Source organism: Canis aureus, chromosome 16, assembly GCF_053574225.1.
Source record: "Canis aureus isolate CA01 chromosome 16, VMU_Caureus_v.1.0, whole genome shotgun sequence".
Classification (NCBI taxonomy): domain Eukaryota; kingdom Metazoa; phylum Chordata; class Mammalia; order Carnivora; family Canidae; genus Canis; species Canis aureus.
Window position 1 is genome coordinate 38,723,689 of NC_135626.1, and position 26,062 is coordinate 38,749,750.

A 26,062-nucleotide genomic window follows, 5' to 3' on the forward strand; every position below is an offset into this window, starting at 1 on the left:
TCCAGCTGGACCGACGTTAGTGTGAAGTTCCTCCAGATCCCCCACCCCCCACCCCACCCTCAGCTCCTCCCTATCCCTCGATTGGCAGAAGGACTTTCCTTTTCCTGTCCCATAGACCACTGCTGCAGAAAGAACCCTGTCTTCCCATCCCTGACCCCACAAATTCCCGAACTCTCCTTGTTCTAATCCTGGAATGGGCATTTGCTGCATCTCTGTGTGGCATCTTTCTTCCTAGAAAGAGGGGGCCAGGCAGCCTGATTTGGGGAGCCCAGGCTTCAGGGAAACCAAGTCTTGGCTCCAGGCTGACATTGGCACATCAACTCCAGGGCTGGGGGGGCCACTCTGTGCTCTTGGCTTGGGAAGGCCCTTTGTTCATGTGGGGTCTAAGGCTTTGGGTAGTATAAACGCCAAGGGGTTGCCTGGGAGGAGAATATGCCTGGAGAAACCATGTTTCCTACCCGGGTATTTGCTCCCCCAGTGGTTCAGGAGAGACAAAAGGAGACAGAAGCAGGATAAAGAGCCAGGAGGCAGGGAGAAGCAAGCCTAGTGCCCTTTTGCTCCTTCCCCATCTTTCCTCCTGGTTCTCTGGCCCGTGGAGGACAGGGCCGAGGGTGTTTGCGCCGCCGAGGCTCACGCGGGCTGCCCAGGTCACATGGCCTGGGCATGTGCAGCCTGCTCCATTTCTACCACAACAACTCGCTCATAAACAGCCCGGCTGCTGCGGCGGTGGTGGCGGAGACATGTGCAAGCGAGGGGGTGGGGCACGTGGCCCTGCCCGAGCCAAGGGAAGGCTCTCGCTCAGCACTGCCTCTCCCCTCCCCACGCTGGCGCTGCCTCGCCACAGGAAATTCCTAGTGCTCCTTTGCTGCTGCTGCAAAACATGTTTTTGGGAAGTGACTTTCAACCAGGATCAAGTCCATGGGCTATTTTAAACGACGTAGAAGAGATAATCAGCCCGACACCAACTTCTGCTGCCCTTGCCCTATCTTTCTTAGATCCCTATACACGTTGGGGTGGAGGGCTGAGCAGGAATCACGTTTCACATTTCCAATTCTCACCTGTCTTTTCCTCTTAAACTATATAATATTGGAACCAGTCAGGTCCCCATGGTGAGCACTGGGGTCAGGGACTATGCTTCCCAAACACAGTAGTTCTCAGGATCCACTGGTGATCCCAGGATTAGTAGTGGGGTCAATATCACCTAGGCACCTATTCTTTTTATGTTTTTTTTTTAAGGTTTTATTTATTTATTCATGAGAGACAGAGAGAGAGAGAGAGAGAGAGAGAAAGGAAGAGACACAGGCAGAGGGAGAAGCAGGCTCCATGCTGGGAGCGGATGTGGGACTCAATTCCTGGTCTCCAGGATCATGCCCTGGGCTGAAGGCGGCGCTCAACCGCTGAGCCACCCAGGCTGCCCTTTATGTTTATTTTTTAAGGATTTTATTTATTTATTCATGAGAGACATACACACAGAGGCAGAGATACAGGCAGAGGGAGAAACAGGCTTCCTGTGGGGAACCCAATGCAGGACTCTATCCCAGGTTCCTGGGATCATAACCTGAGCCAAAGGCTCAACCACTGAGCCACCCAAGCATACCCTGAGCCCCTATTAGAAATACAAATTCTCTGGTCCCATTCCAGGCCTACTGAATCAGAAACTCTGGCAGTAGGGCCTAGCCCTGCAGGGGATTCAGATGCACGCTGAGGTGAGCACCACTGCTCTGAGGTTTTGTTCCCCAGCAATCAGTCCTGCAGGATCCAGCCCAAGATCTGTGGAATGTCCACTTTCCCCTTTCGTGCTGCTTCAGCTAAGTTTAGCCAGAGAGCACAACTGGATTCAGTTTGACTCAGTGTAAAAAGCATTTATCAAGTGCCTACTGTGTGCAAGGATTCTGGAAACGAGAGCAGAAAAGTATTGGGAGGATGAGTGACAGAACTGAAAAGGGCAGGAAAGGTACTGGGTGAGAGGGATAAAGGAAGCGAGGGTTAGGGTTGTAATAATTTGTCCTTTTTCCATCTTACCTACTCTTTGTCCTCTCCTGAGGCTTCTACTAGAACAGTTGGTTGTGGCTTAAATTGTTTTGAGGCTGGAGATAGAAACTGGTTCCTTGTCTATTTTTGCTGACCATGGGAACCACAAGCTAGTTAGAGCCATAGTTCCTTGACTCCTCATGCATAACTAAGAGAATATGAGCACTGTCATATAGGCACATGCACACACACGCACACACACCCTCCTTGGGATCTCGGAGATGGGCAGGGACAGCCAAGAAAAGGAATGAGATCCCAGAGGGTTGGAAGTACCCCAGGCAAAATGAGTTTAACAGATAACAAGCAGGAAAAGTCTTTCAATGGGGGAGGGTGGGGACAACTCTGGCCTATTCTAGCTTCCTAAGCCCCAGAAACTGCAACCAGAGGAAGCAGAGGGTCTCTGAAGCAAATCACAAAGGCTCCTGAGAATGAAACCCGAACCTGGAAAGCAAAGCGAGTAGGGAAGTAGGGGAATGGACATCAGATCAGAAGGGTTCCCTTTCAGGGTGCCTGGGTGGCTCAGTTGGTTAAGTGTCTGCCTTTGGCTCAGGTCATGATCCCAGGGTCCTGGTACTGGCCCCACATTGGGCTTCCTGCCTGGTTCTTCTCCCTCTCCCTCTCTCCCTGCGTGTGCTCTTTCTAGCTATCTCTCTTTCTCAAATAAATAGATAAAATCTTAAAAAAAAAAAAAAAAGAAGGGTTCCCTTTCACAAGCAAACAGAACAAGGATGAGGCATGGGGCAGGGTGGGGTGGGGGTGGGGTTGGTGGAGAGCAGAGACGGGAGCCATGCTCAGCCAGTCTCCTCTGGTCTTTTCTCCTGCATCACCATGTAGCTTCTCAGGAGGAGAGGTCCTATTATTGTCTCAGGTGTGACAGATTGACTCCTGGCCTCTTCCTGCTTCATTTTTTGAGGAATATGCTTTCCTCTGGTTCTCACAGAGCCATTTCTCTCACTTCTCTCTGCAAGGGTTCCTCTCTGTGCCTGAAAGGCTGTGGGCTCAAGGAGCAGACAGCCCTGCAGGCTCAGCTGCAGTGACCTACATTGGCTCTCCCCTAGGCCCTGGGTGTGGGGGCTGAGGTTTCAAGATAGGAACTTGGGAATCTGGCACAGGTCTGCAGATGACGTCAGGGAGAGAGGCTGCAAAAGTGGCACTGAGGCACCACAGGCAGGGGATACTGCAGGACTGCATTCTCAGTTTGTCGTTGGTGGACAACATCAGAAGACAATCCAAACCTCAAATATGAAAACATTTCTGAGCAGAGGACCCCTTGGATCAGAGGCAGAGGTCTCTTACAGGCCCTGGTCTCTATTCACTAGATTTGGAAGTGGTTTCTGCCCGCTTGCTCCCCATTCTTGTTGAACCCACCCCAGCCTGCAGAGGCTGGAAAGATTTCCTTGGCTTGATGTGGATTGGTGAGTTCAGATTTCGGCTGATTTATTTCAGGGATATGAAGGCTGAGTAGAGGTGGTCAGATATGCAGAAATCCACTCCCAAGCTTTACTATATAGAGACCCATGTGCTTCCTTAGATCTGAGGTTCTGAGCAGGATTCAAAAGAAGCCCTATAACTGAATTACCATTTATAACTCCCTTACCTCAGGACCCTGGCAGATGAACCTCTCCTTCCAGCTATAGGCTTCTGGAACTGGAAGGCAGGTTCGAAATAGGTGTTTTCCCTCTCTCTCACTATAAACCAGTGTTTAGGATGCCCGCTACCTCCAGATTGTGGATTTTTTTTGTCCTGGTAAGGAAATGCTATTGTAGGGGAAGAAATTAGGTGGTGGTGACAGAGAATGATAGATGAGCCTTTTACTTACGGGGTGGGGGTGGGTGGGGATGGGGGGGGGAGAGAGCTCAAACTCCTGAGGGGGAGAGCACACAGCCAGTGCAGGACTGGATGGCTCTTCTCTCCAAAGGGCTTCCCCTCCGCCAAGCCCCACCCCCAAAGCCCAGGAAGTCCACAGCCTGGCACCCAGCCAGAGTGAGAGCATTCCTCAGGACTCTGACAGGCTGGGGGCTGGGGGAATGGTGGTGGTGCTCCCACCCTGAGTTTGGGGAGAGGGTAAGGAAACACGCGGGGGAGGAAATGACCACAGAGAAGAGGGTAAGGGTAAGAGATGGAGAGCTAGTTCCCAGTGCCACAAGTCCCTTTTAGACAGAAGAGTTGAGGCTGGATGCCTTCCCAACGGCCCTGTGAAGGGTCTGGAGCTTCAGAGCAGATGACCTCCAGGTCACCTCTCTGCGCCCGGTTGTCACTGACGTCTCACGCAGTCGGGAGGTTCTCTCTTCGTTCCTTACTCTGGGGCTGTGGTTGAGCTCTGGAGCCCCGCAGTGGCGAAAGTCTGGAACTGCAGCTGGGCTGGGGGAGGAGCCCAATGGGTCTCCCACTGTCTCTCCACCCGGGCCCCTCCTTTTCCTCCTCTAGGCCCGGGACTCTGGAAATAGCACCTGGTAATGGGAGCGCTGACAGATGTTGAGTTATAGGAGAGCAAGTGTCCCTAGTCTTTAATGTCCTAGCTTACTCGCTTTTCGGCTGTTTCCCTTGAAAATAGGTGCCCTTGGACTCGTCCCATTCCCTTCCACACATTGCTCCTTAACATGCACACGGAGAGCCTGCTACTTGGTTACACTAAGGTCCCCCTTTTTGGGGCCCCTGGACCTGTAGCTCTTCGACTACTATTCATGACCTCTATGACTGTGAATGACAAATGGCCCTGTGATCATTCTGATTTTTTAAATCTTTTTTTAATTTATTTTATTTTTTTATTTATTTATGGTAGTCACACAGAGAGAGGGAGAGGCAGAGACACAGGCAGAGGGAGAAGCAGGCTCCATGCACCGGATCGCGCCCCGGGCCAAAGGCAGGCGCTAAACCGCTGCGCCACCCAGGGATCCCTCATTCTGATTTTAAATTTACCCTTCCCTACCCTTCCTTCTCTAAGCACTGCCTGATAGATAACTCTTTCTCCTAGTCAACCTCCTAACACATGCCTTCCATCACCCCAATTCCCAACGCAATCTCCCAACCTCACATCCCATGTGGGGAAAGGGAGTGGGGATGAATGGACAAAGCCAGGTGAGAATTTTTTTTTTCCCAAAGAAAGCTGGTTCCCTGCTTGATTTCATTTGACCTATATTCTAGCCTTCCCTGATTAGTCCTCTTGATCCATGCATCAAGCCTTCCCACTGGACTAATTTTGCTGTCCTGCCCACCTCTCCCTCCAACATGATCCCCTGTGCTCTTCCCATCTAGGGCAGATGTCCTTAACGCTGAGACAAAAAACTCCGCTTTGGAAATAAAATTTATGTCAGCTCTGGAGGAATACCAGCCCATAGAGGGAGAACTGCTTCCAGTGTGGGTTGGGGAAGGGGAGGTGATGAAGGAGGCAAGAAGCAGAACACTTGCTCTAGGAGAGGCCATGTAATTAAAGAACTCCTGGTTCTTGTCTGCTATCTGTGGATTTCAGAGAGCTCTGCCAACAACAATGAAGAACTCTGGGAGAAATGGGAGTTGGAGTAGAGGTAACCAACTGTGCAGTGAGGGATTAAAACTTTACCCAACTCCACCCCTGGCCGTTTTCTTTGATGATATCTCCTCTTGAATTTGCCTCGTCTTTTAAACTATGTGATCCTTAAGGTTATTAATGGGGGAGCTATGCGGCATGAAATCATTATTTAAGTAGACACAGCCACGTTCCCATATTGCACTGCACACCTCAACCTTCCTCTCCTCCCAGGCTGCTGCCCCACATTCACCCTGAAGGGGGCACTTTTGTTCAGTCGTTGGTGCCAGAGACAAGGGAGCCCCAGGAAGGAAACATAACAATTGGTCACGTGTTTGGGGGGGCGGTTCTCGCAGGGGCTGCTGGGATCGGGAAGGGAGGTACACGTGGAGTGGGCGGAGTCCGCTGAAAGTTTTGGCGGGGCTGGCAGTGGGCGAAAAATACCCAAATTTGAGTTGTGATTTAAAAAAAAAAAAAAAAAAAGGCAGCAGAGAGGGTGTGTCTTGCCCTCGGAGGGGCCGCTGCAAAGGGGAAAAGAGGAGCAGCACACGAGCCTCCTGCTCGCGGAGGCCAGGGACGCAGGGCAGTTCTGTTTCTGCCAGAAACATCTCTGAGCCCTATGGGGCTTCGGAGCCGGAAACCTCCGTGGACCCATGCTGGTTCCCCATTCCCCATCCTCCGGGAGGAAGGAAAGGTGGCCTCTCCCCCTTGATCTCATTTCGGTGCCATTGTGGGGCTGGGCTAATGCCAGCATCGCAACCCCAGTCTTTATTTACCTTTCCAAGAGCCTCAGGAAGCCGCCCAGATGAATCCTTTCTCCTTGGGGAGAAGCCAAAATAAGCCTCTTTTACTTTTACCTAGTTCTGCCCCACAGTTAGCAGAAAAACACAGCTTCGTACAGTCTTTAAGAGGGAAGGGGCCTTAGAGATGATCTACTTCAATTTTCTTTTTGGTATAGGAAAACCAAGACGCAGACAGGTAGAAGGGCTTGTTCTTCGCACACCGTAGGCACTCCCTTTAAAGAATGTAGGTTATAGAAATGGAATTTGCCATCCTGAATACGTAGAGTAGTGGTAGCCTTGGCTCTAACCCCATCCATATGATCAGCCAGAGGGCAAAAGGGAATGGTCCTTATCCCATTAAGGATAACATAGGCAGATTATTACTTAGGGACTTAATTAATGGGTCCTAAGATTTTCCTACTTGCCCTCAAAAGGGAGCACTTCACTTTATCCCTCTTGGTCTTTAGTCTTTGATATTGTGGGCCCTTATGTGTCTTAGTTCAGGAATGACCTTAGTTCAGTTTAAAAACCTAACGGTTTATAAGGAATTCTCTTCCCTTCTTAGAAGAGTTTCTTTTCCCAGGGCTCCATTTTCTGGTTTATCTACCGCATCCTGTGACTTGAGATCAAGAAGATCAGACCTCTAAATCCAAAAATTCCAGCTTTTTGGCTTGGGGGAGAAAAGCATGTTTACTTAGTCTGGAGTAGTGAAATCTTAGACTTTGGATTTCAGAGCTGTAAAGTTTCCAGAAAAACAAAAAACAAAAAACAAAACAAAACAAAACAAAACAAAAAAAAACGTAGGGGACAGATGTAGAATTGCCAGCATTCTATTTTGCCAAGTAAGGACATTAAAAGACTACTACCACCGATTGCTCTTTACTATCACCATTTCACAAAAGAAAGTAATTTTAACATATACAAAATAGGAAGCACATAATCTCAGAGCAAATAACAGTTCTAAGCCACTCTGTATTGATTTACATAGGTACTATATAGTCAGTCGTCTTTGTTGTTGTTGTAGATTGGTTCTAGCTTCATTTAGATCTCTAGATGGTCTCTAGATGAATGGTAGTAGCAAACTGCAGCCCGAGTGCTAAATCCAGCCCAATGCCTCTTTTTGTATTTTGCCACAAGCTAATAAGCTAAGAATTTTTTTTTTAATTTTACCTTTTTAAGTAAGCTCTACGTGCAAGGTGGGGCTTGAACTCACGACCCCAAGATCAAGAGTCACATGTTCTACCAGCTGAGCATGAGCCAGCCAGGGGCCCCTAAGCTAAAAAATTTTAAGTAGTTGAAAAATCTAAAATATTTCATGACACATGAAAATGATATAACATTCAAATTTCAGTGTCCCTAAAGAAAATTGTACTGAATGGTGGAACTGTAATTATTACTTGCAATCTCATGCCAGAGCCTTTGTTTTTAATCATTGAGCCTCCCACTTGTCGTTCCCTCTGTATATCCAGAACTCTGGTACCGTAGATTAACACTCATCATGGAGCACCTGGGTGGCTCAGTCAGTTAAGCATCTGACTCGGGATCCCTGGGTGGCGCAGCGGTTTGGCGCCTGCCTTTGGCCCAGGGCGCGATCCTGGAGACCCGGGATCGAATCCCACGTCGGGGTCCCGGTGCATGGAGCCTGCTTCTCCCTCTGCCTGTGTCTCTGCCTCTCTCTCTCTCATTGTGTGCCTATCATAAATAAATAAAAAAAAAAAAAAAAAAAAAAAAGCATCTGACTCGATCTCAGCTCAGGTCTTCATCTCAGGGTCATGAGTTCAGGCCCCAAGTTTGCTCCAGGCTAAGTGTGGAGCCTACTTAAAAACAAAAGGAAACTCATCATAAGCCACAATAAATAAATAAATAAATAAATAAGCCACCTTCATTCACATATTGTCTTGCACTGCAATAGCAGACTTGAATAGTGCAAGAGACCCTATGGTTGTCAAAGCTAAAAATATTTACTATGTAGCCCTTTAAGAATAGGTTGGCACCTGGCAGTCCCAGTCTGGAGCATGCAACTCTTGATATTTCAGAGTTGTGAGTTCAAGTTCCATGTTGGGTATAGAGATTACTTTAAAAAAAAAAACGACAACAACAACAACATGGGGCGCCTGTGTACCGCAATTGGGTTGAGTGTCAAACTGTAGGTTTCCGCTCAGGTTATGATTTCAGGTTGTGAGATGGAGCCCTATGTTGGGCTCCATGCACAGCGAGGAAGTGTGCTTGAGATTCTCTCCCCACCCCCCCACCCCCATTCTCTCTAAAATAAATGAATCTTTAAAAAAGAGTCTTAAAAAATAGGTTGGCCAAAAGTTTTCAAACTTGAGGGGCATCAGAATCACCTGGAGGGCTTGTTAAAACATGGACTGCTGGGGCGACTGGGTGGCTCAGTCAGTTAAGTGTCTTCACTTTGTGTTGTAATCCCGGGGTTGTGGAATTGAGCTCCACATCAGGCTCCCTGCTCCATAGCAGGGAGCAGAGAGCCTGCTTCTCCCTTTCCCTCTTCCTCCTCCTCTACTTGTTCTCTCTCTCATGAATAAAGTCTTAAAAAAATTAAAACATGAACTGCTGAGTCTCACCCAATGTTTTTGATTCATCAGGTCTAGAGTAAGGCCCAAGAATTTGCATTTCCAACAAACTCTCAGTGGTGCTGATGATGCAGGACCACATACTACAAGCACCTTAGATTAACCACTTGTCCTTTCACCCTTGGACTAAAAGCCTTAAATTGGCCTTCTGCCTTTAGTGCATAGATACAAATATTGAAATTAGCTTTCTAAAACAAATCTGGTCATTTTATGCTTTGCTGGAAATCCTTTGATGTTTCGCTTTGGCTAATAATAATAAATTATACATTTCTTAGCTGGACTTTCATAATCTGTTCTCAACCCACCTTATCTGCTTTATCCCCTATACTCTCCACTATCCTGTACTCTGGCTGACGCTAAACTTCAGCCAACTTCTCTCACTTACTCCAACCTGTCCTTTTATCCCACACCTTTGTTATGTTCTCATTTCTATCTGAAATGTCTTCCTATGGTCTCAACCTTTGAGACCTCAGTTGCCGCTTCCTCAACTCCTTCTAGACAGTATATTCTATCTTCTCTGTACTCCAAGACAACTTTATTTTTCCCTAGGTTTCACTACCTTTTACATTGTATTAATGTCATTATGACTATCACTCTCAACCAAGCTAAAGGTCAAGGGAGGAGGTTTTCTCTTAGTATATCTACATAGATCATTTATTCATTCAATGAATATTAAGTGTCAACTTTGTGCAGGTATGGTTCTAGGTGCTGATGGTACAGCAGTAAACAAAACACGAAGCTTATATTCTAGTGGGAGAAAACAAAGTAAATTATTAGAAGATAATAAGTACTAAGAAGAAAAATAAAACAGGAAAGGAGGAGAGGAGGGTGCCTGGGTGGCTCAGTTGGTTGGGTGTCTGCCTTCAGCCCAGGTCATGATCCCAGGGTCCTGGGGTTGAATCCCGCACCCCGTATCGGGCTCCTTGCTCAGCAAGGAGTCTATTTTTCCCTCTGCCTCTCCCCCTGCTTGTGCTCTCTGTCTCTGTCTCAAATCAATAAATAAAATCTTAAAAAAAAAAAAAAAAGGAGGAGAGGGAGTTTGGAGGAGGGTGGGAGTTTACATAGGTGACCAGAGAACGTCTGATGAAAAGATGATATTCAGTAAAGAACTGAAGTGAGAGAGGAGGGCATGTGGATATCAGAAAGAAGAGTGATCCAAGTAGAGGGAATAGCAAGCGAAAGGGCCTGAGCAACACATACAAGATGTATTGGGAGGACAGCAAAGAGGCAAGTGTGGCAAGGAGGGTAGTGAATAAGGGGGAGAAGAGTAGCAGTCAAAGTAAAAGAGCACTGCCAGGGAGCCAGATCCTATAGGCCATAATAATGATTTTGTTTTTCCACCAAGTAAGATAGGAAGCCACAAGACAGTTTTGAGTAGAGAAAGACCATGATCTCACTCACATCTTATCAGGATCACTATGGCTGCTATGTTGAGAACAAACTTAAGTGGAGGAAGGCAAAGGTTGAAAGTGAGAGACTAATTACAAGGTTACAGCAATAAAAAAAAGTGCAATAGGACTATGACTTAGACCAAGGTGGAAGTTGTGGAGGTGTGTGAAGGTGTGGATTCTGGATATACACTTTAAAGGGCAATGTGACTGGAAATTGACTGGATATGGGTGAGAGAGAAAGAGAGGAAAGTTGTAGAAGCAGAGTTTGGGTGAGGGAAATTCAGGAGTGTGATTTTATTTTTTAAATTTTATTTATTTATTCATGAGAGAGAGAGGCAGAGACATAGGCAGAGGAAGAAGCAGGCTCCATGCAGGGAGCCTGATGGGGGACTCCATCTCAGGACTCCGGGATCACGCCCTGAACCAAAGGCAGACACTCAACCCCTGAGCCACCTAGGTATCTATCTATCTATCTATCTATCTATCTATCTATCTATCTATCATCTATTTAAGGATTTTGTTTATTCATGAGAGACACACAGAGGGAGGCAGAGACAGGCAGAGGGAGAAGCAGGCTCCATGCAGGGAGTCCGATGTGAGACCCGGGTCCCCAGGATCGCGCCCTGGGCTGAAGGCAGCGCTAAACGGCTGAGGCACCCAGGCGTCCCAGGAGTGTGATTTTAGATGTTAGTTTGAAATGCTGATTAGACATCCAAGTGGATATGTCTCCTAGGCAACTGGATATATACAATTTTGGAATTAGGTGATGAGGTGATGAAGATATAAATTTGGGAGCTGTCAGTGTAGAGAGGGTATCAAAAGTCTTGGTACTGAAAGAGACTACCATATTCCTTGGGCCTCCCACCACCCCCACCACCCCCTTTATTGGTATCCCTAACCCAGATACTTCCCTTGCAGATCTTAGGCCATAGGTCTGGTGGAAAGAGGGATGGGGTTCTCTTGGATTAACACATTGACACCCACTTGTTTAAAATTTCCAGTGCTGGGGATCCCTGGTGGCTCAGCCGTTTGGAGCCTGCCTTTGGCCCAGGGTGTGATCCTGGAGTCCCCAGATGGAGTCCCACGTCGGGCTCCCTGCATAGAGCCTGCTTCTCCCTCTGCCTGTGTCTCTGCCTCTCTCTCTCTCTGTGTGTCTCTTGTGAATAAATAAAATCTTAAAAAAAAAATAAAATAAAAATTTCCAGCGCTTCATGCTTTGGGCCCAACAATGCCGAGACCCAGTTTTAATCAGAGGTTTCCACATTAGGTCAAAGAATGTTAGTCAGCTCCATCTTCATATGGATTGAAAAAAAAAAATACACCTCAACAGAAAAAGGAAATGAATCAAAACTATATAAAAGTTCTTCCTGGAGGAACTGAGGACTTGTTGGCTAAAGTTGCATGGAAATGGAGACACACACACACAAAAAAAAAAAAAGAAAAGAAAAAGAAATGGAGACACAGGGGCAGCCTGGGTGGCTCAGCGGTTTAGCGCCGCCTTCAGCCCAGGGCATGATCCTGGAGGTCTGGGATCGAGTCCCACGTCGGGCTCCCTGCATGGAGCCTGCTTCTCCCTCTGCCTGTGTCTCTGCCTCCCTCTCTCTCTGTGTCTCTCATGAATAAATAAATAAAATCTTAAAAAAAAATAAATTGAGACGCATACACAGACCATGAACATTGTGAGACAGGAAGAAATGCTCCACATAAGAGAATACCCTAAAATATTCCTATTCCCGGTAAAGATAAAAATCCCCGGAGGGCCTGGCTGAATTCGGTGGAGGCACAGGTGACGCTTGATCTCGGGGGGGGGGGGGGGGGGGGGAGATCGTGAGTTCGAGCCCCAGGTTGGGTGTAGAGATTACGAAAAAATAAACTTTAAACAAATAAAAGTCCCTCCCGAGATTTTCTTTTTCTCTTCAACCCTTCACGGACCTCCAGCAGATGCTAGAAGTGACTTAAGAAGGCTGGGGAGGTGGCCCTTGGGAAAAGGAACTGTTGGTAGTTGGCAATGCTTCATTCCAGGGAGCTTGCGGCAAGAACTCCCTAAGGCAGCAGACATCATGGGTTTTCCTCCCTCTGGGAACCAGAGGTCCCTCCGTTTCTGGTCTGGATCCCTTATAGACAAAGAACCTCATTCTCTCCCAGGCCAGAGTGGGGCTGCTGCGGACGGGAGGGGGTGGAGGGGCTAGGATCCTACCCCCAGGAAACACCCACAGGCTCCGACAGGAGCCCGAGTCCTGACTCCGGTCCAGGAGGTTTGCGGGGCCGCGGGGCCCCTCCGGCGAGGGCCGGGCGGGCCGGCGGCCAAGGTGCCGGGGGAAGGGGCCGCCCCGCGCAGGCCCGGGCCGAGGAGCGCTCGGTCCCCGCCGCCAAGGGCGCGCCGCCTTCCGGACCCCCTGCCCTCCTCGGCGCTCCATCCCGCCGCGCTCCCTTCCCGCCGCGAGCCTCCGCATTCCCCCGCCGGCCCGCCGCCGCCCTCGCCCTTTCTTCCCTCCTCCGGACCCTCCCCCGGCTCCCCCTCCCTCGGCAGCCCACCTTCACCCCGCTCCTCGGCGGGCTTCCCGGTCCTCGCCCCTCAGCCCCGGCCTCCCCTCGGCGGCCCCGCGGCCCCCTCCCCGCCCCCCTCGAGGCGGCGGCGGCGGCCCCTTTCACAATAGCGCGGCCCGCCTCCCTCCTCTCCGCTCCCGGTTCGCTCCCGCCCGCTCCCCGCCCAGCGCATGCGCCCTCCGGTCGGTGGCGGCTGCGGCGGTGGCGGCTGCGAGCGGCTCCGTTTTTTTAAAGGGAAACGCTGAGGCGCCGGGGGTGCCTGTGGGGGAGGGGGCCCCCGAGCCGCGGAGACCCCCCGGGGGAGGCGACAGACCCCCTCCCGGAGTAGGAGGGCTTTGGGCGGACCCATCCCTCCCACCCCCTCCGGAGGAGGAGCGGGGGGAAAATGGAGGCTCGGGGCGGCTGAGGCGAGCTCCGGGGCGGGGGGCCGGGGCGGGGAAGGGGGGGTGTGGGGTGGGGAGACGAGGCGGGCCCGGCCGGGCCAGGGGGGGCCGAAGCGAGCTCCGGGGATGAGCTCGGGGGCGGCTGGGTGCGAGCTCCTGCCTCTGAGGCGAAGGCGGCGGCGGCGGCAGCAGAGGCGGCGGCGAGGCCCCCATGGGCCGGCGGCGGGCCTCAGCCGCGGCCTCCACTTGTCCGCACGCCGGCGGGATGGCGCCCGGGCCCCGGAGGAGCCGCGCTAGCCGAGGCCTGCTGCCGCGCTGCTGAGGCGAGCCCGCCAAACTCCCCTCCCCCTCCTCCGTCCTCGACCCCCCGCACCTCGCCCCTTCCCCACCCCCTCCTCCGTCTCGGTCCCCGGCGCCGCTCCGGACCACTATGACCATGAGATCCGCAGTGTTCAAGGCGGCCGCGGCCCCTGCCGGCGGCAACCCTGAGCAGCGACTGGACTACGAGCGGGCTGCGGCGCTGGGCGGGCCTGAGGACGAGCCCGGGGCGGCCGAAGCCCACTTCCTCCCCCGGCACCGTAAGCTCAAGGAGCCGGGGCCCCCGCTGGCCTCCTCCCAGGGCGGGAGCCCCGCGCCCTCCCCGGCCGGCTGCGGCGGCAAGGGCCGCGGCTTGTTGCTCCCGGCCGGGGCGGCCCCCGGGCAGCAGGAAGAGAGCTGGGGCGGCTCGGTGCCCTTGCCTTGTCCGCCCCCGGCCACCAAACAAGCCGGCGTTGGGGGGGAGCCAGCGGCCGCGGGCGCCGGCTGCAGTCCCCGACCCAAGTATCAGGCGGTGCTGCCCATTCAGACGGGCTCTCTCGTGGCGGCGGCCAAAGAGCCTACGCCCTGGGCTGGGGACAAGGGTGGGGCGGCTCCCCCAGCTGCCACCGCCTCGGACCCGGCGGGACCCCCACCACTACCTCTGCCGGGGCCGCCACCCCTCGCGCCCACCGCCGCCGCCGGGACCCTGGCGGCCAGCGAGGGCAGATGGAAGAGTATGAGGAAGAGCCCTCTCGGGGGTGGCGGCGGCTCGGGAGCCTCCAGTCAGGCCGCCTGCCTCAAGCAGATCCTTCTGCTGCAATTGGACCTCATCGAACAGCAGCAGCAGCAGCTGCAGGCCAAGGAAAAGGAGATCGAGGAGCTGAAGTCGGAGAGAGACACGGTACGGGAGGGGTTAATCTGCGTTCGGGACGAAGAACGAGTTGTGCGCATGCTCGGGGGAAGGGGGCTGTAGGAGGTTAAGGTATCCCTTGGTTAGGGGTAAGGAGATTGGCCACCAGCAAAGAGTATCTGAAGTGTCGGGTCCTTGGGAACCTGGCTCACAGACACGTTGGGTTGGAGGGAAGGGTTAAAGGGCAGCCTCCTAGGGGGAGGGGGAGGGGGAGGGGAGGTTTCGGGTGCCAAGGGGTTAATTTAAAATGACAGCCCTAGACTTGTGGGAAAGACGTTGAGAGTGGGAAAAGACCTGATTTGTGAAGGGTTGACTATGCAAAGGTGGGATGCATATGTGGTGGCTTTATGGAAGGGGTTAAATGGAAGAGCTTTTGCGTTAGAAATGCATTCTTAGAGGAGAGGGACAGAGCAGCTGTTGCACTGCTCTAGCATCTTTAGATAGGGCAAGTAGGCCTTTTAATTGGCAGAGAGGTAGAGGTGATTCACAGTGGAATCCTATTTTAGTTTTCTTAAATGATATGAAGAGAATCACTGCTTTGGATTCCAGACAGTTTTTAATAAGAATCTGAGTTATAAAACATGACCCACTGACCAGCTCCCTTGTATATAAGCGTGCTGTATAAGGACTGGTAGATTTGAAGGCATCAGGGGAAAGTTAATTAAATGTATCAAATACACCCCCCTCCCCCCAAAAAATCCCTATTTTAGGATCTTGAAATAGGGCAGTAATTTCTTATTTCTTTGTACTTCTGAGGAACATGACTGTATAGGCTCGTTACTGCAGCATTAGCCAAGAGCACCTTATGCATTAAAACATACTCTTTCAGATATCAGGAAAGCTGTGTGTGTGTATATGTGTGTGGGGGGGGGTATTACTGTGCTAGCATACCTTACAGCTGCCTAAAAATAAACATGGTTTCTACAATTGTTGTGTTCAGGCTGCAGCAGTCTCTGTCTCTCTCTCTCTCTCTCTCTCTCTCTGGCGTTGTGTGCGCCAAGGGCTGAGCAACGGAGCAGAGGGCTATTCATTTTGTTTGCTTTACAAATGAATCACATCAGGCATCGGCTGTTTTATTGGAGAATGCATTCTGCAAGGTGGAATGGGAGCTGGGGCAGGTCTCATCAAAATATCTCATGGTGTTGATTTGTGGAAGTTACTCAACATGGTGGTGGCACTGCTCAGCTACTGTACTGCAGTCTAGGGGTGTGATGGTACTGTAATTACAACACATCATATCCATACATGGGGGGGGGGAGGCGGGAAGAGAAGGACCAGTGGAGGAGAAGAAATCAAGGAAATGTAACCCACAAACCATGGTTAAGTATTGTTAAGGCTGTGAATCAAAACAGAAAATGAAATGAGAGTATGGCTGACAGGGGGGGCTCTCTGCTGATTGTGGAGGTTTATGCTCAGTTCCTAAGGTAATGGCCCCTTTGCAGACTTTCCTAGGGAGGAAAAGTGGGGTGAGATAAGGATAGAGTATCAGTCCGAACTTGGCATTCACTGTTTTGTTGTGTATTGCAGTCTTAGCGTTGCTTAAGCTTGTTTCTCTTATTCCAGTTGTTGTTTGGCCTCTACTGAAATCTCTGCAGCCAAGTAGATATAATGAAGACAACGTTGATGTTGCTATCTACCCAAATGAAATTCTTACTACATTGTTTTACTTGGTGTAGTTGGCACCTTTTCTCAGAACATTTTAATGTGGAGTTTTCATTGATAATAGACGTCCATTTTCTGTTTGATTATGTAGTTCTCCTTTAGTTAAAGTTAAAAGACTATGAATTAATATTTAGATAAAAGTAGATTTTTCTCGTTTTCTTAAATGCAAAGGAATTTGCATATTTCTCTATCAATGGGATTATGGGTACTGGTTACTGTTACAATTCTTCCAAATTGAGTGTTCATTTTTTAAATGCCCTGCACACCCCTTTCAAATAACACTGCAATCCCTTGTGGCACTGTGACTGTGAGCTTTTAATTCCTTCTCAATATACTGTTTGGACTTTGCCCCCGTGTATAGCATTTTGGAGTGAAAGAGAGGATAGGAGTTAGAGAAACTTAGGGCCTGCTAAAAGAACATAAGGTTAATTCTGGAAACTCCCAAACTGACTTGGAGCCACATGGTTAGCAGTAGCAGAGACCATGCCATTTGAAAGGCATGTTGTAGCCCCTCCCAGAGAAGAGAATCTTCTTTCAAAAGAATGAACTACAAATTCTCCCATGTTCCTCCTCAACTAGTTTAGCCCTAAAATTAAGCAGAGTACCTTGCTTTCTCTATTACGTTTAAGGAAAACTATTCAGATGGATGGCTGTCTATTAGAAAGAAATTGAATTGCTGTGGTCCATGGAAAGAGGCAGAAGACCATACTGATGCCTAAATGGGGCTAAGTACCTGGGTGTAATTTTTTGTGTTTTAAGTCTGCATTTTGGCACTCTCTCTTTTAGCTCCTTGCTCGGATTGAACGTATGGAAAGGCGGATGCAGCTGGTAAAGAAGGATAACGAGAAAGAAAGGCACAAGCTGTTTCAGGGCTATGAAACTGAAGAAAGAGAGGAAACGGAGCTATCCGAGAAAATTAAACTGGAGTGCCAGCCGGAGCTTTCCGAGACATCCCAGACTCTGCCTTCCAAGCCTTTCTCTTGTGGGCGGAGTGGAAAGGGACACAAAAGGTGTGCTAATAACTTTGTTATGCTGTCTGGACATGATGAGGACATGTGTTTCCAGTGACTGAGAGTAGGGGATTGAGATTTATGAATTAGTTTTAATACAGCCATATCCTGAATTATGAGGTCTCCCATGCTGAGAAACTATCTTGAAATGTTCTTGTAGGTTATAAAAATCTGTTAGGAACATTGTGGTCATTACAGAATGTAGAGTACATCACATCATAAAGAGAATGGGCAGCAAATGTGACAGCTGAGCTTCTTTTTTTTTTTTTTTTTTTTTAAGATTTTATTTATTTATTCATGATAGTCACACAGAGAGAGAGAGAGAGGCAGAGACACAGGCAGAGGGAGAAGCAGGCTCCATGCACCGGGAGCCCGACGTGGGATTCGATCCCGGGTCTCCAGGATCAGCCCCGGGCCAAAGGCAGGCGCCAAACCGCTGCGCCACCCAGGGATCCCAACAGCTGAGCTTCTTAAAGAAAACTATAGCAGTTCACGTCAAGTTAGGAAGTGTTAAATTCCTTCATTGTGTTAAGTAGTATTGGACAAAGAAGTGAGATCTAACTGTCCTTGGACCCAAAGACATTAGTCAGTCTATAGCTATAAAGGTGGCATAAATTTTGCAAACTTGGAATTCGACTGCAATAAAACATACAAACGTAGACAACAGTGATATAAATTAAGTTTTACAAGATTCAGACACATTAAAGATTATTCTGAGGTAGACTAGTAAAGCTTTTAAGGAGGAGATGGATCTTGAAAAAGAAGTTTAGAATTTAGGTTGGTAAAAAGGAAAGGAGGTGGCATTCTAGGAATGGGAGTTGGGGGAGGAGATTGGTGGGAGAAGGAAAGCCAGCAGGTAGCAAGAAAAAAGAAGTAGAGATTATAATTAACATGGTTTAGAATTGGGGAAAAAAATAAGAGACTGGGCTCTGGTTGAGAGGAATGACATAGGCCACAGAGTAGTGGCACCTCATGTTAGCTAAAGGGTCTTGAATAAAATAGGAACCTTTTTAGATTTAGTAGACAATAAGATACTATTAGAGATTCTTAACCATGGAAACTCACTTGTTCAACAAACACTTAACTGAGAGCCTGTTATACTGGTAAGCATGAGATTGTTCTTGCTTGTGACTGCCAACTGAGCCAGATGTTGAGATATTTAGATACCTGAACGTGTTTATTCTCTTGCTCCCAAATGTAATCAAATTAGATTTTATTCAAGAGTCAATACATTTTATAATGTTTTCTTCCCTATCTAATAGGAAATCCCCATTTGGAAGTACAGAAAGAAAGATTCCTGTTAAAAAGCTGGCTCCTGAATTTTCAAAAGTCAAAACAAAAACTCCTAAGCACTCTCCCATTAAAGAGGAACCCTGTGGTTCCTTATCTGAAACTGTTTGTAAACGTGAATTGAGGAGCCAAGAAACTCCAGAAAAGCCCCGGTCTTCAGTGGACACCCCGCCAAGACTCTCCACTCCCCAGAAGGGACCCAGCACCCACCCCAAGGAGAAAGCCTTCTCAAGTGAGATAGAAGATTTGCCGTACCTTTCCACCACAGAAATGTATTTGTGTCGTTGGCACCAGCCTCCCCCATCACCGTTACCATTACGGGAATCCTCTCCAAAGAAGGAGGAGACTGTAGCAAGTAAGGCATAGAGAACACTTGCTCTTATACCCTAGTGGTGGCGGTCAAGCTAACAAGTGTGAAAATGCCCTTGGCATTTTTAAAAAAGTGCAATCAATAAAGCAGAGTTCTGTCAAGAATGAGTAAGTTAACAGCCAGAGACAGACACTGTGCAGGCATTGCAAATAGATGGAATTACAGCAAAATGTGCTCAATGTATTTGCCTGCTTACACCACTGGGAGATGTGTTTGCCAGTAAGTTGCTCATCACAAGAGCACCAGACTTGGGGGTGTAATCTCCGGCAACTTGCATGCCCTCTGAAAGAAGGGTTTTCTGTGCTGTGAAATGCATAGAACTTATACTTTGCCATGCACGACTGTTCCTGCAATTGATATTGTGTGAAACCTGGGAGGGTGGTCTTTGGGTGTTCTCAGGGGCCAATGGTAATTTTTCGGTTGGGGAGCCAGCTTGGGGTGGGGAATTTCACCTGGGCCTCCGCTCTTTAACTATATAAACATTTATCTGTATCTCTATGTCCCGGTCTGGGGGGCAGGAGGAATCTGCCAAAGACCCAACAGTCTTACTTTATCTCACTATACTTCACAAAGGTTCTAAATGTGAAGAGTTTACTTGGATTGCAGTAGCCCATTGGTTGTTCATATATTTAAATAAAATGGTCTACAAACTATTTTTCAAACAATAAGGACTATCTTGGGATATCTGAGCTGCTTGGGGAGGGTGTGGGATGTGGGACCTTGGTCTTCATTCCCTTTTTTTTCTTCATGGCTTCCACACAGAGATGCTCCCCTATCTCCTACATCAACCAGTAACTGCAATGTGCCTTCAATTGTGTAATGTTAGTCGGTGACGGTCACTGCGGGTACTCCGGGGTGATGGTGGGGGAAGCCTTCTTGAATAGAGCCACAGCCCCGAGTTTCTACCACTGTGTCTTGCCCTAGCAGGAATGGGGATGGGAATCCATTCCAATAAGACAAGAGCATTCTCCAGGCTTTGTTTGGCTGTTCTGGTGAAAAAATTAAGTGGGGAAGATAGATTACTCTTCTTAACTATCTAAAATTCATTAGGCCTCACACTTGAGTACATGAGCTAGACCAGGATCCTGATCTAGGTTCAGGTTTTTTGTTGGTTCAGTCAGTTGAACAGGTTCATCCTTAATGGTTAACCTTCTTGCTGCCATGGCAATGCTGTGTAACAACTTAAGAGAAACCATGAAGCAACTTCCCATCCGGGATTGGGAAATGGCTTGGTCCAGAGCTGTTCTGTTTGACTGGCTGTTTTGAAAACCCTCTCTGCCCTAGTACAGAAAATTTCAAACACCTCTGAGATTGTGGGGGCATAGCAGTACAGAAAGAGTCTGATTGGGGGGATCCCAGCCCTTTGAGGAGCCTGAGTTGTGAATAAATGTGTGAATCCTTATCCTATCTCAAGAGGAAGCTCAATGGCTTGTTCTAAGGAAGCCAAAGTCTTTGTGCATGTTGTTCAGGCTGGACCAGCAAGGTAGTTTGTTTGGAGGGAGGAGGGAGCTGTTTAAGAAGACTACATATGTAAGTTTTGAGAACACTGATCTTTTATTTGAAAAATAGGGTCAACTTTTACTCACCTGCCATGTTCTGAGTTTAAGGTTTGATATCCTTGGCCATCAACTGTTGCAGGGAAACCACCCTAAATAATGAAGAAAAGAAGTCGTCTCAGTGTAAAAAAAAAAGTGGTGGGCTTATTTTCTTTTCTTTTGTCTGTTGTTCCCTCTTCCCCTCCCCCAGAGAGAAATTCTCAAAAGAACAACTCAAAAAAACCAAAATGGCTTCCTAGTGAGAACTTCAGTGATGATCCTTTCCTCCATTTTGGGTATGGGCTTTTTTTCTTTTTACACTGAGATGATTCTTCTTTCCTGCATTATTTAGGGTGTCTGATGCCATCAAGTGTTGCAGGAGAAACTTCAGTCTTGGCTGGTGAGTAGAATAGGAATTGTGCTGGCTGGGCCTGGGGTGGGGGTTGGTGGGATGGTGGATGGTTGGGAGCTGCATTCCCCATCAGTTGGATGTGGGAGAGTGAGATTCCTCGGTGTATGATTACACTATAGACTTCCAAATGACTACAAATTTCAGTTGTTTTTCAGGAACTGCAATAGCATCCATTATATGAATTGTCAGGTATTGGCTTAGGGTTTTTTTGATCCTGTGTCTGGCAGACTGCAATGGCATTTTAGGTTCTTTTATACCATAGCGAGGACACTGAATATGGCTTCAGGCGAGGCCATAGAATGGATTCCTATCACTTGGTAACTTTGTCCTATCTGGGGAGAGACCTCTTGTCCTAGTGAATTATAGGAGGGTTGTGTGACTTTGGATTTAAGGGTGGTTCCACCCCTCCTCCCTTTCTTTTTCTTTCTTTTTTTTTTTTTCAGTTCCTTCTTGGAGGGACCACTCAGTAGAGCCTCTAAGGGACCCAAATCCTTCAGACCTTTTGGAGGTAGGTACCCAAGACCTGTCAGTAGAGGGGAGTGATGGACAGAGTAGAAATGGAGGTTTAACTTGAATGTGTCATAGTAATTGGATGGATGAGTTAAATAACTCTAAAGCCAGAAGGGAACTTGAACAATTACCTAGCCCAACTCTTTTGTTTATATAGAAGAGAAAACTGAGTTTCAGAGTGGCTAAATGGTCTGTTCAAAAAGAAATAGGGAGCGTTCAAAACAAAATGAGATTTCCTGCTAAGTAAAAAAGTTAGCATGTGCTACTCAGCAGCAAAACTATATATTCCAAACTCATTTGACTCTTAAAATTGAGACTCTGGCAAAGCATGGAGGTAGGGAGGGTTTATGGCATTTTTAGGGGTTGTTTCAGTTTGACATGATTTTCACGTTGGAAACTTAAGGAAATAATTTTAAAATTTGGACAGTCTACAAGGGTGGGTGTGGGAAGAAGAATATGTGTGTTTTGTTGATTCTGTTACCAGGAGGTTCCCATGACATCTATAGAACTCACAGACTCAGGTGGGATCTACAGGGAAAAGATTTTACATTCCTGGAAGCTGGAAATGAGTTCGTATATACATGTGTCACGTGGTAATAAATAGTTTATCAGCTGCTGTTCTTTACGCAGAACCTGGATGACAGTGTGTTTTCGAAGCGGCATGCAAAACTGGAGCTGGATGAGAAGAGAAGGAAAAGGTGAGGCTAGAGAAACCATCCTGGAACAACTGAGCCCTAGGACCCTGACCTCTCTCGCCTATGCTGTGAAAAGTCCTGGAGCGCTATACACTCTTAAATTACTGCCATCCCAATTGGTTGAGTAGCTTAGTTTGAATTGGTAGTTGTAAGTAAAAATATTTGGCTTTTTTTTCTTTGTGTATGGTCTTCTTCATTTCCACTGTCTGTGGAACATCAGCACATGATTTGGACTGCTAGACCTAAACAGCTCTTTCCTGACCAGGCAGACAGTTCACTTTACCATCCCCGACCTCCCCACCCCATTGAAAAGAGTCAGCACAGGTCTCCCTAGTGTCTGGATTGTGTTAGTTGCTTTTATAGAGCAAGTTTTCAGTAATACTGGGTTTGTTTGTTTTGTTTTGTTTGTCTGGTTTATTTTTCCTAGATGGGATATTCAGAGGATCAGGGAACAAAGAATTTTACAACGACTGCAGCTCAGAATGTATAAAAAGAAAGGAATTCAGGAATCTGAGCCTGAGGTTACCTCATTTTTCCCTGAGCCAGATGATGGTAAGTTTTGTCTATCTTAGAGAGTAGGTTTTTCGAAGAAGAAAAAGGGTGCAAGGCTCCAGGGTACAACCTGCTCTGAATGAGTGAACAGCATTTTGGAGCAGGTGTAGTTGCTAGACAGTTCCCCTCTGTGTTACTAATAAAGTCCCATTTGGCTTTTTTCCATAGTTGAAAGTTTGATGATTACCCCCTTCTTGCCTGTTGTAGCATTTGGACGACCATTACCCAAATTAACTCCACAGTAAGTATAAAGGTGTTTTTTTCCCCTCTCTCCTGTCTCAGGTAGCCTGTATTTTTTTTTTTTTTTAAGATTTTATTTATTTATTCATGAGAGACACAGGGGGGGCAGAGGGCAGAGACACAGGCAGAGGGAGAAGCAGGCTCCATGCAGGGAGCCCAACGTGGGACTCGATCCCGGGACTCCAGGATCATGCCCTGGACTGAAGGCAGCGCCAAACCGCTGAGCCACCCAGGCTGCCCTGGCCTGTACTTTAGCCTCATGAAAGTCTAGATATAAGGTGGAACAGGTAGCTTAGGCCATGGCTCTTGGACAGAAGTGAAGCTATCTGAGCAACTGGCTCTTGTAGTGATAAAATAATTAAAAGGATTGCTTTTTGAGTTAGAAATAGATTATTTAGTCACTTTAATTTTTATTTTTTTAATTTTTTATTTATTTATGATAGAGAGAGAGGCAGAGACACAGGCAGAGGGAGAAGCAGGCTCCATGCACTGGGAGCCTGACGTGGGATTCGATCCCGGGTCTCCAGGATCGCGCCCTGGGCCAAAGGCAGGCGCCAAACCGCTGCGCCACCCAGGAATCCCTATTTAGTCACTTTAATAGCACACTGTTTCTCTGGCTTTGAGACAAGAAGGACATTTCAAATTTGGAACTTGGGAGTCAGGGTTAGGGGTGGTGAGGGGCATAATATCTTTTTTAAGAGTTAATCTTTTGTCCACACTGAATCCCTTCTAGTCTTCCAAGTTGATTTCCTTACCCGTTTTTTTTTTTTTTTTTTTTTTGCCAGGAATTTTGAGCTGCCCTGGTTGGATGAGCGTAGCCGATGCAGGCTGGAGATCCAGAAGAAGCAAACACCTCACCGGACGTGTAGGAAATAGCTGGACTGGCAAGAACCTTCTGTCTTCAGATAGTTGTAGCATGCCATTCCCAGAGAATGGCAGAGACCTGTATATGTGACCTATGTCCTCATGTATGTTATCATTCGCTGATAATGCCCTTCCATACTCCCTTGATCTTGGTTTTGTTTTCATCACTCTGATTTCACAAAAACTCTTTCATTGGGCTAATTGTGAATTATGGAGGGTGATTGGGATTTCTTTTCCTTTTTTGGGGAAATGAGCTCTCAAGCTAAATCTGTAGGATGGCAGATTCAGAAGCCTCAAGTGTCTGCTTCTATACATTTGCCTATGTTAAAGGGGTAAAAGGGCTGTCTTCGTTAGACTTGTGGAAGATGAAGCAACCCCTGCCTTTAGAGCTGTGCCTGCATGGCACTCTTCTCACCCTGGTATACCCTTCCTTATAGATTGAGTATAGTGGTGTTTACCCTAAAACAAAACAAACAAAAAAACCTCACCATGAGCTTAAGGACCAGATGAGGAATAACAAGTGAAGTGATGAAGCAAGTCATCTTCACAGGGTAGAAAAGAGATTAAAAAGTTGGCAGATGTTCTCTTAAAACTATTCTGTAATACAGCCGTGTGGGAAGTGGTGTTTGGCTGTGATTATTTTCTTAGTTAATGGGTAACTGAATTTCTTCCCCTACTCCTTAAGAGAATGGGGATGGTTAGTTTTGGGCAAGTTATGACTCTAAACAAAAGCAGTTGACATTTGAGGATGGCATGTCAGAGCCTGTATAGATGTTCTTGTGTCACATCACTTCTCAAGTATTCCTTAGTTGGGCTCTATTCTTTTAGCTGAGCTCTTGGTGGTGGGATAGAGATTTAGGGAAGGTGGGGGGAGTGTATGTGGAAATATGTGCTTCCTTTGGCTGGCAAATGTCTACATCTTGGAAACAAACAGATGTACCTAATGAGCTTCTCCATTCACTTTGTAAAAATAGATTTGTATGTGTATCATCTTGGTCTCCTTTCCCCCCATTTTGTTAAAAAAAAATTCAGGACAGCACTCCAGGCCACTTTGGTCTCAGTGTAAGATCCCTGTAACTATCTGGAAGGAAAATAGAGCCAAGACCTCTGGTCTTAAATATATAGGAAATGCCTTTGTTTAGTCTTTATGACTATGGTGTGAAAACAAGTAGGGGTCTAATCTCCTAGAAGGTAGGGGCTTTTATCCTTGAAGAGAATATGTCCCCAGATTATTAGCACTTTTAGAGGAGAAGCCAAGGTATGTAGGGTGTGTGGCCGGCCCATCAATGGAGCATGAGAAAATGGGGATACCATTGTGGGAAGAAAAGAAAAGTTCCTCAGGGGCCTCCCACTGCTAAAGATTTTTGTGACATGTTGATCTGTGCTCCCTGGGTTTGACTTTTAAAGGAATTATTCCGGCAGCACATGTAGTATTCTTGGATGATCTTGCTGCTTTTATTTCTCCTTTTGTGTGTGTGTGTGTGTGTGTGTGTGTGTGTGTGTGGCTATGGGTTTTCATTTGTAACTCCATCTGCTTAGGAGAGTGGGCTCTCCACAAGGGAACCTGCTGTGAACTTCATCGCAGCAAGAGTGTAGAGAGAAATAGGACTTATTCCACTAGGGGCTCTCATCTCACACCTTAAGGGGAGGAAAGAGATTTCTAGAAAAACTGGGCCAGATTTTCTTTGTTCTCCATCATTTTAATATGGTAAGCTGTTTGGCTTTCCTACTCTGACCTATGTTATGTTCCTTTATAATGTGCCCAAGAAGAAAAAAGACCAATCAGTGTCTCTTTACGTTGTTCCTTGATTCCTCGGTTTCTTCTTGGTTTTCAGCATTTGTCGGATTCCTAATTTGGATATGGGTTAGCAAATTAAATCTTTGTGTTTGTGCCCTATCCAGGAGACTCCCCAGATTCTGAACTTGAGCTAGACTAAGAGGAATCCATGAGGTGCTATCTGGCCAGACATAAGTGGATTCTATTTCCTTGGTTCTCCCTCTACCTAGGACCGCTCATTTTATTGTCCCCTCTTCTAGATCAGTTCTCCTTTGATTTGGATGCATTGAGGTTTTTTGAGGAGGTTGGAGAGTAGATTAGCAAAGTCCCAAGAGCGAAATTACAGTGTGTTAGAGTGTGGGGGGAAAATTAGTCTTATTTTTTCCCTACATGGGATACAACACTGTGAAATTCAATCTTCAACAAAGGCCCTGCAATTCTCCTAAAACATAGTTCTTTGTTTCTTTCTTTAACAAAGTTTAAGCTAGTGTTAATAAATTAAAAAGAAAAATTGCTTGTCTGTCCACTTCAGCTTTGTTTTATGCCCATTTCATATTGTTGTCTGTGTTGTAATTCATACTTTTGATACCATTTCTGATGTGTAAAATTGGTTGTCTTGTAAATATCTTATAAAGAGTTCAATTGTAAATAAACTATTGTGGCTGTTAATTTTTGAACTTCCGCTTCAATTTATTAGATATATTGGGA

General features: G+C 47.4%; 1 protein-coding gene across 3 annotated transcripts; it reads left to right on the forward strand.

Annotated features, from left to right (window-relative positions):
• The first annotated feature begins 13,283 nt into the window (after positions 1–13,283).
• On the forward strand, positions 13,284–26,023 carry MSL1 (MSL complex subunit 1). 3 transcript variants are annotated; one of them, XM_077853116.1, is made up of 9 exons: positions 13,286–14,428; positions 16,886–17,109; positions 18,372–18,754; positions 20,657–20,704; positions 21,160–21,224; positions 21,857–21,924; positions 22,349–22,473; positions 22,642–22,714; positions 23,499–26,023. In XM_077853116.1, the coding sequence occupies exons 1-9, from the start codon at positions 13,661–13,663 to the stop codon at positions 23,587–23,589; spliced, it is 1,845 nt and encodes a 614-aa protein (XP_077709242.1). In that variant the 5' UTR covers positions 13,286–13,660; the 3' UTR covers positions 23,590–26,023. The 3 variants fall into 3 exon arrangements, 2 of the variants coding, with proteins under 2 accessions (XP_077709243.1, XP_077709242.1); XR_013354580.1 differs by lacking the exon at positions 22,349–22,473 and having other exon boundaries at positions 13,284–14,428; positions 23,499–23,552; XM_077853117.1 differs by lacking the exon at positions 20,657–20,704 and having other exon boundaries at positions 13,285–14,428.
• Positions 26,024–26,062: the final 39 nt, after the last annotated feature.

Coding starts and splice junctions, on each gene's coding strand:
- MSL1 (XM_077853116.1), top strand. CDS start 13,661: ATGACCATGAGATCCGCAGTGTTCAAGGCGGCCGCGGCCCCTGCCGGC. Junction 17,110..18,371: donor AGTGGAAAGGGACACAAAAG/GTGTGCTAATAA, acceptor CCTATCTAATAG/GAAATCCCCATTTGGAAGTA. Junction 21,925..22,348: donor GATGAGAAGAGAAGGAAAAG/GTGAGGCTAGAG, acceptor TATTTTTCCTAG/ATGGGATATTCAGAGGATCA.